Source organism: Acanthochromis polyacanthus, chromosome 21 (genome assembly GCF_021347895.1).
Source record: "Acanthochromis polyacanthus isolate Apoly-LR-REF ecotype Palm Island chromosome 21, KAUST_Apoly_ChrSc, whole genome shotgun sequence".
NCBI classification, from domain to species: Eukaryota; Metazoa; Chordata; class Actinopteri; family Pomacentridae; genus Acanthochromis; species Acanthochromis polyacanthus.
The window spans coordinates 31,341,225-31,359,419 of record NC_067133.1 but is presented as its reverse complement, the minus strand read 5'-3'; the positions used below and the strand labels follow the sequence as shown (position 1 = coordinate 31,359,419).

At 40.6% G+C, this 18,195-nt stretch overlaps 1 protein-coding gene across 2 annotated transcripts; it reads right to left on the bottom strand.

Moving 5' to 3' along the window:
• Positions 1-1,135: 1,135 nt before the first annotated feature.
• Positions 1,136-17,858, bottom strand: zgc:86896 (uncharacterized protein LOC415190 homolog). Of its 2 annotated transcripts, none has more exons than XM_022210082.2 (10): positions 17,722-17,858; positions 14,460-14,570; positions 13,882-13,986; positions 8,381-8,603; positions 8,040-8,147; positions 7,027-7,233; positions 6,868-6,943; positions 6,316-6,506; positions 5,575-5,665; positions 1,136-1,244 (listed from the first exon to the last, which is right to left on the bottom strand). In XM_022210082.2, exons 2-10 carry the CDS (start codon positions 14,521-14,523, stop codon positions 1,239-1,241), a joined length of 1,071 nt encoding a protein of 356 aa, XP_022065774.1. In that variant the 5' UTR covers positions 14,524-14,570; positions 17,722-17,858; the 3' UTR covers positions 1,136-1,238. The 2 variants fall into 2 exon arrangements, with proteins under 2 accessions (XP_022065774.1, XP_022065775.1); XM_022210083.2 differs by having other exon boundaries at positions 14,460-14,567; positions 17,722-17,845.
• Between the last annotated feature and the right edge of the window lie 337 nt (positions 17,859-18,195).

Sequence of the window (18,195 nt, the reverse complement as noted above, 5' to 3'; positions counted from 1 at the left end):
TCATAAAATTTATCCTTCTAAAATATTTCTTTTACAGCGTTTTAGAAAACATATTGATACTAACTGCTCTTTCTGTTCAAAATGCTATTCCACATTACCTGGCGATCGCTCTTTGTTGTGGTCTGTATCCAAAGCTCAGGACGATAGAAAGCAAATCTCGTTCCGAAATCGTGCGATTTTGTGAGCTATCGTGCGATTTCGGAACGAGATTTGCTTTCTAGCGTCCTGAGCTTTGGATACAGACCACAACAAAGAGCGATCACCAGGTAATGTGGAGGTTTTCCTTCACTTCTCATCTCTAGCATGTTGTGGGACACTCATTGAGACTATCTGAGCCGGTCAGTGTGGGAAAAAAGCACGTTAGGGCGGACTTTGACGTGGGGGGGCAAGTTGCCCATACTTTTCGCTAGCTGAGCTGCTAGCTGAGCTGCTAAGCTGCCTGCCTGGTTAAATACTGGAGCTATGTCAAAAATTCATTTCTCCATCACTCACATGTATGAAATGACATGAAAACTGACCCCAGGTTGGAAAAAAAACAAAGTTCCCCTTTAAGAATCAGAACGAGAACTTTAAGAAGCAGAGATTCGGTGTTCTGGATTAAAGACTGTCTGACACCAGAACCAGAACCAGAGACTCTGAGCTCTAATAAAATGTCCGTTCTACAGTGTTAAAGGAGAACATCAGTCAGAGAATCCAGAACGTTCTAAAGACAGATTTTAAAAAACACAGAAACAATTCTACAGTTTCATTTATTGGACACTTTTATCCAAAGATGTCCAACTGAGAGTAGATCCAAGGATCTAGTAGATCCACCAGCAAGGATCTAGTCTGGTGAAAACCACCTGGAGAAGATCCATAAAGAAGATTGATCACCACAGTGAGAACACTGAGCACCATGAAACTTTATGGAGTACCTTCTAAAGTTCTTCTGTCACTAAAGTTGCTGCTGAGGTCAGAACTGTGTTCCTCAGATCATCTGCTGCAGGACTTCATGTTCTTCTGGAGGATGGAGATGTTTCTTTAGACTCTTGGTTCTGCTGCAGGATTAACGGATCTAAAGTCTCTGTTCAGATGTTCTATCAAACAGTGAGAATTAAGTCATGAAAACACAACATAGAAATGAAGAAACCGGTCATCAGCTGTTCAGATCTTTATTGATTTAAAACATCAGTTTTTTCTTGACAGATGTTAAGTCCAGCTACTGAAGGTGTTGGAGGTCTGGAAGATCTGAGAAGAACTCAGTGCTGCAAAACCAGAGAGGAAGAGTTCATTAATGCTCCACACACCAGAACACTTTATTTACTTATGTCATATTTATACAGTTTACTGATTTGTCATATTTATATAGTTTATTTATTTGTCATATGTATATATTTTACTGATTTATTTATGTCATATTTATACAGTTTATTAATTTATTTATGTCATATTTATACAGTTTATTAATTTGTCATATTTATACAGTTTACAGATTTATTTTTGTCATATTTATATAGTTACTGATTTATTTTATTTCATATTTATACAGTTTACTGATTTATTTTAGCACATTTATAGTTTATTGATTTATTTATGTCATATTTATATAGTTCATGAGCTTCTTTACACATAAAATAGTTCTGATTAGAGATAAAATTAATCTGGCCCTTCCTACAAATGTCACAGATGCTTTTGAATTGGCTGTTAGACCTGATGAATCTTTAGAATTCTTCACTCCTATATGTCTCTCTGAACTAATTTCAACAGTTTCTACATCCAAACCATCAACATGTCTTTTAGATCCTATCCCAACTAGACTCTTCAAGGAGATTTTACCTTTAATTAATTCTTCAATGTTAGATCTGATTAATCTCTCTCTAGTAACAGGCTATGTACCACAGGCTTTTAAGGTTGCTGTCATCAAACCTTTGCTTAAAAAGCCACTTTAGATCCAGATGTGTTAGCTAACTATAGACCGATATCCAACCTACCATTTCTCTCTAAAATTCTGGAAAGAACAGTTGCAAATCAATTATGTGAACACTTACAAAGGAATAATTTGAAATGTTTCAGTCAGGCTTCAGAGTGCATCATAGCACAGAAACAGCTCTGGTGAAAGTTACTAATGACCTTCTCATAGCATCAGATAATGGACTAGTCTCTATACTTGTTTTGTTAGATCTTAGTGCAGCGTTTGACACAATCGACCACAACATTTTATTACAGCGTCTAGAACATTCAATTGGCATTAAAGGGACAGCACTGGACTGGTTTAAATCCTACTTATCAGATAGGTTCCAGTTTGTGCATGTCAACAATAACTCTTCTGAGCATACTAAAGTTAATCATGGAGTTCCTCAGGGTTCTGTCTTAGGACCGATACTTTTCACATTATACATGCTTCCTTTAGGCAACATTATTAGGAAGCATTGTATTAACTTCCATTGTTATGCAGATGACACACAACTGTATTTATCTATGAAGCCAGATGAAACTGATCAGTTAGCTAGACTGCAAGATTGTCTTAAGGACATTAAAACCTGGATGACTTTTAACTTCCTACTGCTAAATTCAGACAAAACTGAAGTCATTGTATTTGGCCCCAAACATCTTAGAAACTCGCTTTCAAAGCAAATAGTTACTCTGGATGGCATCACATTGGCCTCCAGTACTACTGTGAGGAATCTTGGAGTTATTTTTGACCAGGACATGTCCTTTAACTCACACATAAAGCAAGTCTGTAGGACTTCCTTTTTTCACCTGCGCATATTGTAAAAATCAGGAACATTCTGTCTCAGAGTGATGCAGAAAAACTAGTTCATGCTTTTGTTACTTCCAGGCTTGACTATTGCAATTCCTTATTATCGGGTTGTCCAAATAGCTCTCTCAAACATCTACAGTTGATCCAAAACGCTGCTGCGAGAGTACTGACAGGAGTTAGCAAAAGAGATCATATTTCCCCTATACTTGCTTCTCTTCACTGGCTTCCTGTTAAATCCAGAATAGAATTTAAAATCCTTCTTCTGACATATAAAGCTCTTAATAACCAATCTCCATCATATCTTAAAGATCTGATAGTACCTTATTATCCTAGTAGAACTCTTGGCTCTCAAGCTGCAGGCTTACTTGTTGTTCCTAGAATTTCTAAAAGTAGAATGGGAGGCAGAGCCTTCAGTTATCAGCTCCTCTCCTGTGGAACCTGCTCCCAGTTTGGGTTCGGGAGGCAGACACCCTCTCTATTTTTAAGACCAGGCTTAAAACGTTCCTTTATGACAAATCTTGTAGTTGGGGCTGACTGGGTGACCCACAGAGGTTCGGCTTGTGTCTTCATTGCACAGCTGACTCCTTCTTGGACGTCCCTTCGTTCTGCCTCTAGTCATGCTGCTATAGGCCTATAGGCTGCTGGGGGACTTTTCTTGACGCACTGAGCCCTTCTCTATCTACCTTTACATTTAATATGTATACCGTTATTGCAGTACATTCACTCTGTTTCCCCCTGTGCTATTTCTCTGTGTCCCTGGTCCCAGAGCTGGATGCTTCAGATCTGTGGTTGATGTTCCACCAGCTGGTCCAGTCTCCATCATGTCCACTGTGGGATGCTGCTGCTGACCTTCCTCCAGTCCTCTGCTTCCAGCTCCCCTTTTCCACCAGTCAACTCTGTATCGCCTTCACTATACTGTTATGCTAACTTACATACTGTTTGAATTTTACTGCTAGCTATATATGGAGTATGTTTAATGTCAGAGCCGTACATCATCAGAGTAAACTATGAGTCAGTTTTCAATGTTAGCTTATACTTTGTCTGTGTCACATATCCTGTCATACATGTATCCAAATGTGTGTTGTGTTTTCCTTGCTTTCCCACCCCTCCCTCTCCTCCCATCCCTCCCCCTTGCCCTCCTCTGTCCCTCTCAACCCCCCGGCCAGCAGGCAGATGGGTCCCCCTATATAGAGCCGGGTTCTGCTTGAGGTTTCTTCCCTGTTAAAAGGGTGTTTTCCTGCCACTGTCTCCTTTGGACTGCTCTGGGGGTCAGGCATACGGGTTCTGTAAAGCGTCTTGAGACGATTTGACTGTAATTGACACTATATAAATAAAGTTGAGTTGAATTGAATATTGTTGACTGATTTCTATCCATCATCTCTACACTGGAAGTTCCAGCTAATTCATTCATTTCATCTAAATGACTCGTCAATGAGCTTATTGTTCTATAAATATGTTAAAGTCATTTACCTAAAATAAAAAATACCACATTATACTAACTGTGATCATAATGTCCATTACAGTTTTTCTCAGTCACTTTGGTTCATTTCTCAGATCAGAACTGAAATTCTCTAAACTACTTCTTCAATCTTCACATCATCGTGTCGCTGGTCCACATCTAAAACAGTTTCTCATTTCTCTGAACCAGTTGTAAATGTTTTGGTTCATCCATGAAATGATTCTGTTCAATTCTCTGCTGTTTCCTCCATTATCAGCTGCTTCTGTCCTGCTGATCTAAATGTTTTCTAACGGGTCTCTGTTGAATAGCCCCCCCCCCAACATTTAGCATTACTTCATCACATCAGTCTTTACCTGCAGAATGGTTGAACAGGCTGTCAGAATATGTCAGGATGTTTCTGTACATTTCCATCAGACTTTGTCCTAAATCTGTCCTGAATTGGTAAACTGCTCCCAGGTCAATCTGGACTTTCTCCAACAAAGGAAAATGTGTGAAGGTTTCGGGTTTTCTGAAATCACTCAAAGACTCTAGAAGATATTTATGATGTGGATGAGAGTTTGTGTCCAACAGATGGAACATCAGGAGGTGTAGGAAGACTGAACTGTAATTCCTACAGAACTGCATGTACAGTTTTCCCTGAGGAGATTGTCCTATGTCCTCATTTCTACTTTGGTTTTTGTGTTTTTTCTTTGTGCTATGCAGCGCTGTTTTCCTTTCTGAATCACAATAACATGGTCTGTCAACAAATTACAGCACTAACAGTAAAAGAGTAAATGTGAATCTGGTCCAGTCTCTTAGAATCAATCTCTCACATACACTAAGGTGGAACTTACAATTTACAATAACTGTCATCAGAACTTTATCCATGGTTTAATCAGAACATCCCTCCAGAGAACACTGTTTTAATGACAACATGACTCAGCAGTCTGACTGTCTGATCCACACAGTGACACCAGGACTGGTCATTCTGATGGACCTGACATGTTCACTGACACAGGTATTTACTTTTGAGAGATGAGCTAAGGATTTAGAGCAGAGACTGGATTTTACAGGTAATCCATGGTGGTTTACTGTTTGTACGAATTGTTTTGAGAAATGCACTTCCTGTTCTGCAAATGTCGAGGATGATTGGAGAAATGTACCAAAGCACTGAGAAAAACTAAGAAAAATATCTAAAAACTAAGTAATTTTAAATTCCATGTCGTAGATGTTCTTGCATCCAGTTAAGTTTCTTCACTGAAGTTTCCATCAGAGGAATAAAAAGTAGATTTTGACCTTCAGTGAACATTAAAGGTTCATGTTTAAATCTCAGCTGGGTTCTATAAGTGCAGACAAAACAGAGGATCTCATCTTTACTTCAGATAAAATCTGACACCTTAAACTCCCAGATGACCATCGCTCCATCCAGACCAATGCTGCTGAACTTCTCCACCTTGGTTTTCTCTCCTGAAACAACACACAGCTGCCTGCAGGACACAAATACACAAACTGAAGAACTTCAGGACAAACTGAACACCAGTCCTGAAAGAAGAACACCAGGCGGCTGGAGACGGCAGCGAGACTGAAACCTGTCTCCAGGACCACAGTGTTTAGATACAGGAAACCAGTTTGTTGATGCTGCGCTGTCACATTTAAAGACATGAAGTGTGTAACTTCTGCAGACACACAGCAAAATATTCAAACTGCCAGAAGATCTGAAGTATCAAAAACAAGGAAAAGATGAGTGCATCAGTGGATAGAAGAAGGTATGCTGGGTGCTCTTCAGGATCTAGTGGAAAAATCCATTTAAATAGCAAAAAGAAGAAGAGAGATCCACTCTGAGCACTCTATGATTAAAGATTAAAGAGGTAATCATAGAGTGCTCGGAGTCCCTCGGATCTCTCTTCTTTTTTTTGATCTGAAGTATCGTTCTAACCTTGAAGGCCGCATGGTGGTGCAACCAGAAGATATCCAGGAATATTCACTGGATACCTGAGCTAACTCTGTACATCTTTAGAGAGTCGTTAGGTCTTAGTTAGCTACCAGGAAATCAGGGCAGTAAGACACGTAGGGTGACATGGAGAACATTTTCCAGAACATTTGAAATGTGTTGCTGAAGGTGAAAGTCGTTCCTTACGTGATGCTGTTCTGGTGGAGGGTGTCCAGCTCGTTGGAATCGTCCTCCGTGGCCCTCTTGTCCAGGTTACGGAAGTGTTGCATGGCAGACATGCTGCCTTTGGACGTCTGCTTGGGGATGTCCAGTTTCTTGACAAACTCCAGAGTTCCAGGACCTTTATAGATGAACTGGTAGGGGCAGGAGTCATGGCCCTGACAGACAGAGAGTCATTAATACACATCTGGTACTCTGAATGTTCCCTTTATTTGATGCTAGCTCAAGAACGGGTTCTGGTTCTGGTTTTGGTTTTTCTGCATGGAGTCTCCATGTTCTTCTGCTGGTTCTCCAGGTTCTCCAGGTTCCTCCCACAGTCCAGAAACATGCTGAGGTTAATCAGTGATTATAAATTATCTGTAGGTGTGATTGTTTGTCTCTATGTGCAGCCCTGTGATAGGCTGTTACCTGTCCAGGTGAACCTACATACGCATACAGCTGTTGTCTTTCCAACAGATTGTTGGAGTGTTCAGGTTTGGACAGAATAATAATGATAATAATTATAATAATAATGGTTACCGCGGCAACCAGCTCGGTGGGGCTGACGTGAAGGACACTCAGCATGGGCAGATGTTCGGTGGTCAGCTGGGTCACTCTGTAGAGAAGAACATGAACATGCAGATGTTGGTCCTCAGAGTTGAACACCGGGTTTTTACCTGGAGGTCGACCTGAACTCACTCTTTGCCCTGAGCGGCATCGACTACGATCATGCTGCTGCTGTGGGTCACGCAGGCCAGCTGGTCTCCGCTGGGGGAGAAGGACACGCTGTGGACCCACCCTCCACAGTCCTTATGCTCCAGGAGAACCTCCCCAAACGGCATCTTGGCCCCCCAGGCAGTTGGTCCCGGCTTGTCCTCGATGTCCTTGATGTAGGCCGAGAAGACCCTGAGAGACGTTGGAGGTGGTTAGAGCTCTGTCTGACTGAAATCTGCAGCTGGTTTAATGTTTCTATGCAGTTGTTGTGCTTTCTTCTGCAATATGCATGTTTGCAGGCGTGACGGTGGCTGTGCACGTTGTCTGTCTCTATGTCTGCTGAGTCCTGCCTCTCACTGCTGATGAAGCCCTCACAGAAAGCACCACTACATGATCAGTCTGAGAGGTTCTCATCCATTAGGTGTTCTTCTAATGTTGATGATAATCATGAACACAAACATCAGGGCAGCTGCTTCAGTGTTTATTAATATTAATGAATATTTCAGTGTTGTCACTAATAATTTAAACTAAAACCTGTTCTTTCCTGTTAAAGATGTAAAACTGAAGCTCACTAACTCACAGTGAAAGATTAAACCAGTAGATTCCTGGAGCAGATGTTCTCTGTATGTTCTGTTAGACTCCGTCAGAGCGGTGAGTGTTTTCTAGAGAACCAGATTCATTCAGAAGGTTTCTGTGTGACTGAGTCAAAGTGAACCAGTGATGGTTGTGAAGAAACATCATTCAGTGAAAGAGAGAAGCTCAGTTTGAAGACCTCCTCCAGCCAACATCAGGATCTACCTTCTTCTCTGATGGTTTCATATGAAAGGAGTGAAAACAACGTTTTACTACGACAGACTCAGAAACAGAATAAATCCTGGTTCTGTTTCTTTATCATCAGATCCTGGTCAAAACATCTATGACATCCCTGAAGCTCCATCATGAAGGTTGTACCTGGTAGGACTGGTGCTGAGGTTCTGGATGGTCTGAATGAAACTGACCTGCAGTGAAGGTCTGCAGATCCAGCAGCCAGCAGGATGTTGTTGGGATGCCAGTCCAGACTCAGGATGGTGGAACGAATCGGCTTCTTGATGTGCTTACTGAGCCACCTGGAGGCAGAAGATAGAGCAGAAAGCATCACAGTCTGGGAATAAAAGCCAGTGTAACCTTTAGGTTTTATCAATATATAGATATTTCATAGATATGTTCTGGACTCTGATGTTTGTAATTTGTTGGTCCTTCTCCATCCTCAGGATAATTTGATGACTCTGAAGACCTGTGGCCTTCAGAACCAACACCAACAGGTCTTCTGACCACAAAACAGCTCCCAGTTGATGCTCACCAGTCGTTCTCCTTCTCAAAGTAGCAGACCGAGATGAGGCGAGCTCCGCTGCCCAGAGCGAACTTGTTCTCCAGAGGAGACCACTTCACGCAGGTGGCAGCTCGGTTGATCCGGACCAGAACCAGGGTGGGTTTCCACAGGCCGTCCTTCATGGTCCAGACGTAGGCGTTCCGGTCGGAAGCACAGGTCACGATCCGGTTGGACTCTGGAGCCCAGTCGATGCCTGTGGACATGAAGAGGAGCTTCATGAGAACTTCTGGAAAGCTTCTTTTCCTAAATACCATTTTATAAACCGGTCAGGACTGATTTTCCTGTTTAAAGCACTAAAACTGTTTTTATTCATTAAACTTTATAAGAAGAACTGATAAAAACACTGAAAAACTGAGTTTGGTTTGATCGTCTCAGTGCTCCAGTTCTTCTGTGATTCACAAAGACTCCGTTTAAAGTCACATTTCTCCAGATGGTGATTCTGGTCCAACTGAAGGAGGTTCTTTATGTGTGGGTTCTTTATGTGTGGGTTCTTTATGTTTGGGTTCTTCATGTTTGGGTTCTTCATGTTTGGGTTCTTCATGTGTGGGTTCTTCATGTTTGGGTTCTTTATGTTTGGGTTCTTCATGTTTGGGTTCTTCATGTGTGGGTTCTTCATGTTTGGGTTCTTTATGTTTGGGTTCTTTATGTGTGGGTTCTTTATGTTTGGGTTCTTTATGTTTGGGTTCTTTATGTGTGGGTTCTTTATGTTTGGGTTCTTTATGTGTGGTTTCTTTATGTGTGGGTTCTTTATGTTTGGGTTCTTTATGTTTGGGTTCTTTATGTTTGGGTTCTTTATGTGTGGGTTCTTTATGTGTGGGTTCTTTATGTTTGGGTTCTTTATGTGTGGGTTCTTTATGTGTGGGTTCTTTATGTTTGGGTTCTTTATGTTTGGGTTCTTTATGTGTGGGTTCTTTATGTGTGGGTTCTTTATGTGTGGGTTCTTTATGTTTGGGTTCTTTATGTGTGGGTTCTTTATGTTTGGGTTCTTTATGTGTGGGTTCTTTATGTGTGGGTTCTTCATGTGTGGGTTCTTCATGTGTGGGTTCTTCATGTTTGGGTTCTTCATGTGTGGGTTCTTTATGTTTGGGTTCTTTATGTGTGGGTTCTTTATGTTTGGGTTCTTTATGTTTGGGTTCTTTATGTGTGGGTTCTTTATGTTTGGGTTCTTTATGTGTGGGTTCTTTATGTGTGGGTTCTTTATGTGTGGGTTCTTTATGTTTGGGTTCTTTATGTGTGGGTTCTTTATGTGTGGGTTCTTTATGTTTGGGTTCTTTATGTGTGGGTTCTTTATGTGTGGGTTCTTTATGTGTGGGTTCTTTATGTTTGGGTTCTTTATGTGTGGGTTCTTTATGTTTGGGTTCTTTATGTGTGGGTTCTTTATGTGTGGGTTCTTCATGTGTGGGTTCTTCATGTGTGGGTTCTTCATGTGTGGGTTCTTCATGTTTGGGTTCTTCATGTGTGGGTTCTTCATGTTTGGGTTCTTTATGTGTGGGTTCTTCTTGTGTGGGTTCTTTATGTTTGGGTTCTTTATGTGTGGGTTCTTTATGTTTGGGTTCTTTATGTGTGGGTTCTTTATGTTTGGGTTCTTTATGTTTGGGTTCTTCATGTGTGGGTTCTTCATGTGTGGGTTCTTCATGTTTGGGTTCTTCATGTTTGGGTTCTTCATGTGTGGGTTCTTCATGTGTGGGTTCTTCATGTTTGGGTTCTTCATGTGTGGGTTCTTTATGTGTGGGTTCTTTATGTGTGGGTTCTTTATGTGTGGGTTCTTTATGTTTGGGTTCTTTATGTTTGGGTTCTTTATGTTTGGGTTCTTTATGTGTGGGTTCTTTATGTTTGGGTTCTTTATGTGTGGGTTCTTTATGTTTGGGTTCTTTATGTTTGGGTTCTTTATGTGTGGGTTCTTTATGTTTGGGTTCTTTATGTGTGGGTTCTTTATGTTTGGGTTCTTTATGTGTGGGTTCTTTATGTGTGGGTTCTTCATGTGTGGGTTCTTCATGTGTGGGTTCTTCATGTTTGGGTTCTTCATGTGTGGGTTCTTTATGTTTGGGTTCTTTATGTGTGGGTTCTTTATGTTTGGGTTCTTTATGTTTGGGTTCTTTATGTGTGGGTTCTTTATGTTTGGGTTCTTTATGTGTGGGTTCTTTATGTTTGGGTTCTTTATGTGTGGGTTCTTTATGTGTGGGTTCTTTATGTGTGGGTTCTTCATGTTTGGGTTCTTCATGTTTGGGTTCTTCATGTGTGGGTTCTTCATGTGTGGGTTCTTCATGTTTGGGTTCTTCATGTGTGGGTTCTTTATGTGTGGGTTCTTTATGTGTGGGTTCTTTATGTTTGGGTTCTTCATGTGTGGGTTCTTTATGTTTGGGTTCTTTATGTATGGGTTCTTTATGTGTGGGTTCTTTATGTGTGGGTTCTTTATGTTTGGGTTCTTTATGTGTGGGTTCTTTATGTTTGGGTTCTTTATGTTTGGGTTCTTTATGTGTGGGTTCTTTATGTGTGGGTTCTTTATGTTTGGGTTCTTTATGTGTGGGTTCTTTATGTTTGGGTTCTTTATGTTTGGGTTCTTTATGTTGGGTTCTTTCATGTGTGGGTTCTTCATGTGTGGGTTCTTCATGTGTGGGTTCTTCATGTTTGGGTTCTTCATGTGTGGGTTCTTTATGTTTGGGTTCTTTATGTGTGGGTTCTTTATGTTTGGGTTCTTTATGTTTGGGTTCTTTATGTGTGGGTTCTTTATGTTTGGGTTCTTTATGTGTGGGTTCTTTATGTTTGGGTTCTTTATGTTTGGGTTCTTTATGTGTGGGTTCTTTATGTGTGGGTTCTTCATGTTTCGGTTCTTCATGTTTCGGTTCTTCATGTGTGGGTTCTTCATGTGTGGGTTCTTCATGTTTGGGTTCTTCATGTTTGGGTTCTTCATGTGTGGGTTCTTTATGTGTGGGTTCTTTATGTGTGGGTTCTTTATGTTTGGGTTCTTTATGTTTGGGTTCTTTATGTGTGGGTTCTTTATGTTTGGGTTCTTTATGTGTGGGTTCTTTATGTTTGGGTTCTTTATGTGTGGGTTCTTTATGTGTGGGTTCTTCATGTGTGGGTTCTTCATGTGTGGGTTCTTCATGTGTGGGTTCTTCATGTTTGGGTTCTTCATGTGTGGGTTCTTTATGTTTGGGTTCTTTATGTGTGGGTTCTTTATGTTTGGGTTCTTTATGTTTGGGTTCTTTATGTGTGGGTTCTTTATGTTTGGGTTCTTTATGTGTGGGTTCTTTATGTTTGGGTTCTTTATGTGTGGGTTCTTTATGTGTGGGTTCTTCATGTTTGGGTTCTTCATGTTTGGGTTCTTCATGTGTGGGTTCTTCATGTGTGGGTTCTTCATGTTTGGGTTCTTCATGTTTGGGTTCTTCATGTGTGGGTTCTTCATGTGTGGGTTCTTTATGTGTGGGTTCTTTATGTGTGGGTTCTTTATGTTTGGGTTCTTTATGTGTGGGTTCTTTATGTGTGGGTTCTTTATGTTTGGGTTCTTTATGTGTGGGTTCTTTATGTGTGGGTTCTTTATGTTTGGGTTCTTTATGTTTGGGTTCTTTATGTGTGGGTTCTTTATGTGTGGGTTCTTTATGTTTGGGTTCTTTATGTTTGGGTTCTTTATGTGTGGGTTCTTTATGTTTGGGTTCTTTATGTGTGGGTTCTTTATGTGTGGGTTCTTTATGTTTGGGTTCTTCATGTGTGGGTTCTTCATGTTTGGGTTCTTCATGTGTGGGTTCTTCATGTTTGGGTTCTTCATGTGTGGGTTCTTCATGTTTGGGTTCTTCATGTTTGGGTTCTTCATGTTTGGGTTCTTCATGTGTGGGTTCTTCATGTGTGAGTTCTTCATGTGTGGGTTCTTCATGTTTGGGTTCTTCATGTTTGGGTTCTTCTTGTGTGGGTTCTTCATGTTTGGGTTCTTTATGTGTGGGTTCTTTATGATTGGGTTCTTTATGTTTGGGTTCTTTATGTGTGGGTTCTTTATGTTTGGGTTCTTTATGTGTGGGTTCTTTATGTTTGGGTTCTTTATGTTTGGGTTCTTTATGTGTGGGTTCTTTATGTGTGGGTTCTTTATGTTTGGGTTCTTTATGTGTGGGTTCTTTATGTGTGGGTTCTTTATGTGTGGGTTCTTTATGTGTGGGTTCTTTATGTTTGGGTTCTTTATGTGTGGGTTCTTTATGTTTGGGTTCTTTATGTTTGGGTTCTTTATGTGTGGGTTCCTGTTCAGTGTCAGGAATGTGGAGTTCCTCAGTGTTCCTCGTAGACCAGGCACCTTAAAGCTATATCTACTAGTTAACCACAGCATGCTGGGAGGATAAAGTATGCCAGGCTTCTTTCTGTTTCTAGATGTTTCTTTTGTCAAAGTGCATCAGAGAGTGGTATTTTTTTTACTGTCAGTGAGCTGCAGTGTGTTTCCTGTTTCTAGAGGCAATGAGGCGGAGGCTATGTTATTTCACTAAAACTATGTACATGCATTTTCACATAATTTTGGACTATTGCAGTATAAATACAATAACAATAATAATTAATTAGGATAGTTTGAATTGTGTTTTTCTGAACCTCTTATTTAAAAAAATCAGTACTTGTTTATAACATTCATATATATAAACAAATTAAATATAATATGCATAAATATAAGATACATAGCTTTTATAACTTTGTTGTCATGTGCAAAGTGGATAGTCAAACTGAATAAAAGCACAAATACATTTAAATACATGATTTCTGTATCTTTTGTTTTACTTTATTATGAGCACTACAAAGATGATGAATCAGCACCATGGAGCAAATCCGTATCTATACAGTCTATGTCTGGAAAAGGTATGGAATTTAAAATCAAGGACTCCAGGAAGAGCAGCCACAGTTAAACAGTCTAATGGTGATCTAAATTCAACTTCAAAATAATAATAATTTGAAGGACTTGATAGTGACCACATCAGGGTTTGAACCACTGACCTTGTGATCAGATGTCCAGAGTCTTAACCATTGTACCACTGCTTTCAGGTTGCATTCCAATTGAATATGGGTTCCTACAATTCAGTAGGAATCGTCAGGTATGTTTTTGTACGGTGTTTCAAACTTGTGCTCCATGTGCCCCCTTTTAACTTTGAGCACCTGGCCCTCCAAATGCCTCTGCACGGCCCTGGTCCTGACCGCTGGTCAGTGGAGCTGTGAGTCTGTATGAATTAAACCTGATCTCAAACGTGTCGTCTCTGAGTAAATAAAGGGAAAAAACTCTTTAGTTTTTACGTGATCAGCTCTGAGAATACCGAACGAAAGCAGCTGAACGTGTCAGAGTTCATTAAACACCATCAGATGCTGTGAAGGTTTTAGAATGAAGCTAACAACAGATGGAACTAGTTTGTCAGATCAGTGAACTACAGGATGAGCTTTTCTCTTTACCAGAGCCTTCAGACCTCTAATGTTTAATTCTTCCTCATAGGAAGGTCCCAGTGTTCAGGTACCTGTGATCCGTCCGCTGTGCTCCGTCAGCTCATGAATCTTCACCCAGTCTTTGCCTTTCTTCTCATAGATGTTCACCACGTTGTTGTTCGGACTCACAGCGATCTCTGTCAAGAAATACAGGAGTCAGAAAAATGTCTGTGGAACTTCATTAGCTTCATGTGAACATCATGTGGACATTACTGATGGCTGAAGTTCTGTAAAATCTCACTGAACCACTTAGATTAGTTATTATATATTATTGATATTAGCTTATGAAGAACAGCGACGTGCTGCAGGAGCTGGAGAACATTAAGACCAAAAACCATCAGCCGTCAGTCTGAATAGGACTACAGAAGAGCTGCTGTCCTTCAGGTCAGGATAAGACACTGAACCCAGACAGCAGCAGCTTTAATGCTCTCTGAGTCCATTTCCTGTCCTGATAATCACATCGCCTGTGCCTCTCCAGCCGACATTAATGCAATCAGGAGAAACGCTTCAGCTGGAAGTTTGATCTCTAACCTGAACCTACATGATGAGGAAAGACCACAGGTAGGATAATGTTGTGTAGAAGTCAGTCAGGTGAGTGTGTTCCACGTACGAGTTCTGTCTTTGTTCCAGGTGTGGCAGGAAAGAGGCTCCAGGCCAAAGCTGTACAGCGACATGTCTGAGCAGAGCTTCTGGAATGTGGCTGCTGGAGGAAGAGGTGCTGCTGCAGGCAGACATAGGTAGACATCAGGTAAAAATCAGGTAGAGATAGGTAGACATCAGGTAAAAATCAGGTAGAGATAGGTAGACATCAGGAAAAATCAGGCAGAGATAGGTAGACAGGTAAAAATCAGGCAGAGATAGGTAGACATCAGGTAAAAATCAGGTAGAGATAGGTAGACATCAGGAAAAATCAGGCAGAGATAGGTAGACAGGTAAAAATCAGGTAGAGATAGGTAGACATCAGGTAAAAATCAGGCAGAGATAGGTAGACATCAGGTAAAAATCAGGTAGAGATAGGTAGACATCAGGAAAAATCAGGCAGAGATAGGTAGACAGGTAAAAATCAGGTAGAGATAGGTAGACATCAGGTAAAAATCAGGCAGAGATAGGTAGACATCAGGTAAAAATCAGGTAGAGATAGGTAGACATCAGGTAAAAATCAGGCAGAGATAGGTAGACATCAGGTAAAAATCAGGTAGAGATAGGTAGACATCAGGAAAAATCAGGCAGAGATAGGTAGACAGGTAAAAATCAGGTAGAGATAGGTAGCCATCAGGTAAAAATCAGGCAGAGATAGGTAGACAGGTAAAAATCAGGTAGAGATAGGTAAACATCAGGTAAAAATCAGGCAGAGATAGGTAGACATCAGGTAAAAATCAGGTAGAGATAGGTAGACATCAGGAAAAATCAGGCAGAGATAGGTAGACAGGTAAAAATCAGGTAGAGATAGGTAGACATCAGGTAAAAATCAGGCAGAGATAGGTAGACATCAGGTAAAAATCAGGTAGAGATAGGTAGACATCAGGTAAAAATCAGGCAGAGATAGGTAGACATCAGGAAAAATCAGGCAGAGATAGGTAGACAGGTAAAAATCAGGTAGAGATAGGTAGACATCAGGTAAAAATCAGGTAGAGATAGGTAGACATCAGGAAAAATCAGGCAGAGATAGGTAGACAGGTAAAAATCAGGTAGAGATAGGTAGACATCAGGTAAAAATCAGGCAGAGATAGGTAGACAGGTAAAAATCGGGTAGAGATAGGTAGACATCAGGTAAAAATCAGGCAGAGATAGGTAGACATCAGGTAAAAATCAGGCAGAGATAGGTAGACATCAGGCAAAAATCAGGCAGAGATAGGTAGACAGGTAAAAATCGGGTAGAGATAGGTAGACATCAGGTAAAAATCAGGCAGAGATAGGTAGACAGGTAAAAATCAGGCAGAGATAGGTAGACATCAGGAAAAAATCAGGCAGAGATAGGTAGACAGGTAAAAATCAGGTAGAGATAGGTAGACATCAGGTAAAAATCAGGTAGAGATAGGTAGACATCAGGTAAAAATCAGGTAGAGATAGGTAGACATCAGGTAAAAATCAGGCAGAGATAGGTAAACATCAGGTAAAAATCAGGCAGAGATAGGTAGACATCAGGTAAAAATCAGGCAGAGATAGGTAGACATCAGGTAAAAATCAGGTAGAGATAGGTAGACATCAGGAAAAAATCAGGTAGAGATAGGTAGACAGGTAAAAATCAGGCAGACATAGGTAGACATCAGGTAAAAATCAGGCAGAGATAGGTAGACATCAGGTAAAAATCAGGCAGAGATAGGTAGACATCAGGTAAAAATCAGGTAGAGATAGGTAGACATCAGGTAAAAATCAGGCAGAGATAGGTAGACATCAGGTAAAAATCAGGCAGAGATTGGTAGACAGGTAAAAATCAGGTAGAGATAGGTAGACATCCAGGTAAAAATCAGGTAGAGATAGGTAGACATCAGGTAAAAATCAGGCAGAGATAGGTAGACATCAGGTAAAAATCAGGTAGAGATAGGTAGACATCAGGTAAAAATCAGGTAGAGATAGGTAGACATCAGGTAAAAATCAGGCAGACATAGGTAGACATCAGGTAAAAATCAGGCAGAGATAGGTAGACATCAGGTAAAAATCAGGTAGAGATAGGTAGACATCAGGTAAAAATCAGGTAGAGATAGGTAGACATCAGGTAAAAATCAGGCAGAGATAGGTAGACATCAGGTAAAAATCAGGTAGAGATAGGTAGACATCCAGGTAAAAATCAGGTAGAGATAGGTAGACATCAGGTAAAAATCAGGTAGAGATAGGTAGACATCAGGTAAAAATCAGGCAGAGATTGGTAGACATCAGGTAAAAATCAGGTAGAGATAGGTAAACATCAGGTAAAAATCAGGCAGAGATAGGTAGACATCAGGAAAAATCAGGTAGAGATAGGTAGACATCAGGTAAAAATCAGGCAGACATAGGTAGACATCAGGTAAAAATCAGGCAGAGATAGGTAGACATCAGGTAAAAATCAGGTAGAGATAGGTAGACATCAGGAAAAAATCAGGCAGAGATAGGTAGACATCAGGTAAAAATCAGGCAGAGATAGGTAGACATCAGGTAAAAATCAGGTAGAGATAGGTAGACATCAGGAAAAAATCAGGCAGAGATAGGTAGACATCAGGTAAAAATCAGGTAGAGATAGGTAGACATCAGGTAAAAATCAGGCAGAGATAGGTAGACATCAGGTAAAAATCAGGTAGAGATAGGTAGACATCAGGTAAAAATCAGGTAGAGATAGGTAGACATCAGGAAAAAATCAGGCAGAGATAGGTAGACATCAGGAAAAAATCAGGCAGAGATAGGTAGACATCAGGTAAAAATCAGGTAGAGATAGGTAGACATCAAGTATAAACTGTAGCGAGTGAACAACATGGGTCGACTCCCTTCATGGACAGACTTCATGCAAACGGTTGTGACCCGAGTGAGGAACGATTTGGAGATAAGAACTCCTTTATCAGGCGTGGCATTCACTGAGCAAACATGTTTTTAGCTCATATTACTCTCTAACTACCGACAGAATCTGATCCAGTTTGGAGGAAACACTTTAGATTTCCTGTTTTTAAACAGAGTTTTACATTGTTCTGATAAAGCAGACCAGAAGTTAGAACCTAACAGTGAAATGAACCATAAAAACATGACAGCATTACTTTGGTTATTCAGCCTGAAACAGAGTAAATTATTGAGAATGACATCCTTCAGACTGGGAGTGTTCTACTGCAGCTGTACGGGACAGAACAAACACCAGTTTAACAGCAGCTGATTGATTAGATGTCACTGATCAGTAGATCAGGACTTACCTGTGCTGATGTAAGGTCAGGTTGAAGTTAGGAGGAGCAGCGCTGCGTTCATGGACTCTGGTCAGTCGACACGAACGCAGCAGAGAGTCTGAGCTGGAGAAGGAAGTGTCTGTTAGTGAAGGAGGTGGGAGTGTCTGAAGGACCTCCTCCTGGTAGAGGAAGTATCTGCTGCTGAAGGAGGTGGGAGTGTCTGAAGCTCGTGTGGTTTCCAGGAGTCCATGAAAGCTTCCTTCATATCTTTAGTCTTTGCAGCTTTCCGTGCTGTGATATTTACTGATGAAAACTAAATGAAAACTGCAGCTAAAGTTATGTATAAAATCCATAACTGATCCATTGATCTGTTTCGTCCATGAGGGAAGACTGTGAGAAATGATCTGTAGGATACTTCACGTGTTTAGTAAAGATTATTGTTATTATTATTATTATTATTATTATTATCATTATTATTATTATTGTCAGTCCTTCTATGCTGAT

Coding starts and splice junctions, on each gene's coding strand:
- zgc:86896 (XM_022210082.2), bottom strand. CDS start 14,523: ATGTCGCTGTACAGCTTTGGCCTGGAGCCTCTTTCCTGCCACACCTGG. Junction 8,604..13,881: donor GCACAGCGGACGGATCACAG/GTACCTGAACAC, acceptor TCATGTCCACAG/GCATCGACTGGGCTCCAGAG. Junction 6,507..6,867: donor CCACCGAGCTGGTTGCCGCG/GTAACCATTATT, acceptor TCTGTCTGTCAG/GGCCATGACTCCTGCCCCTA.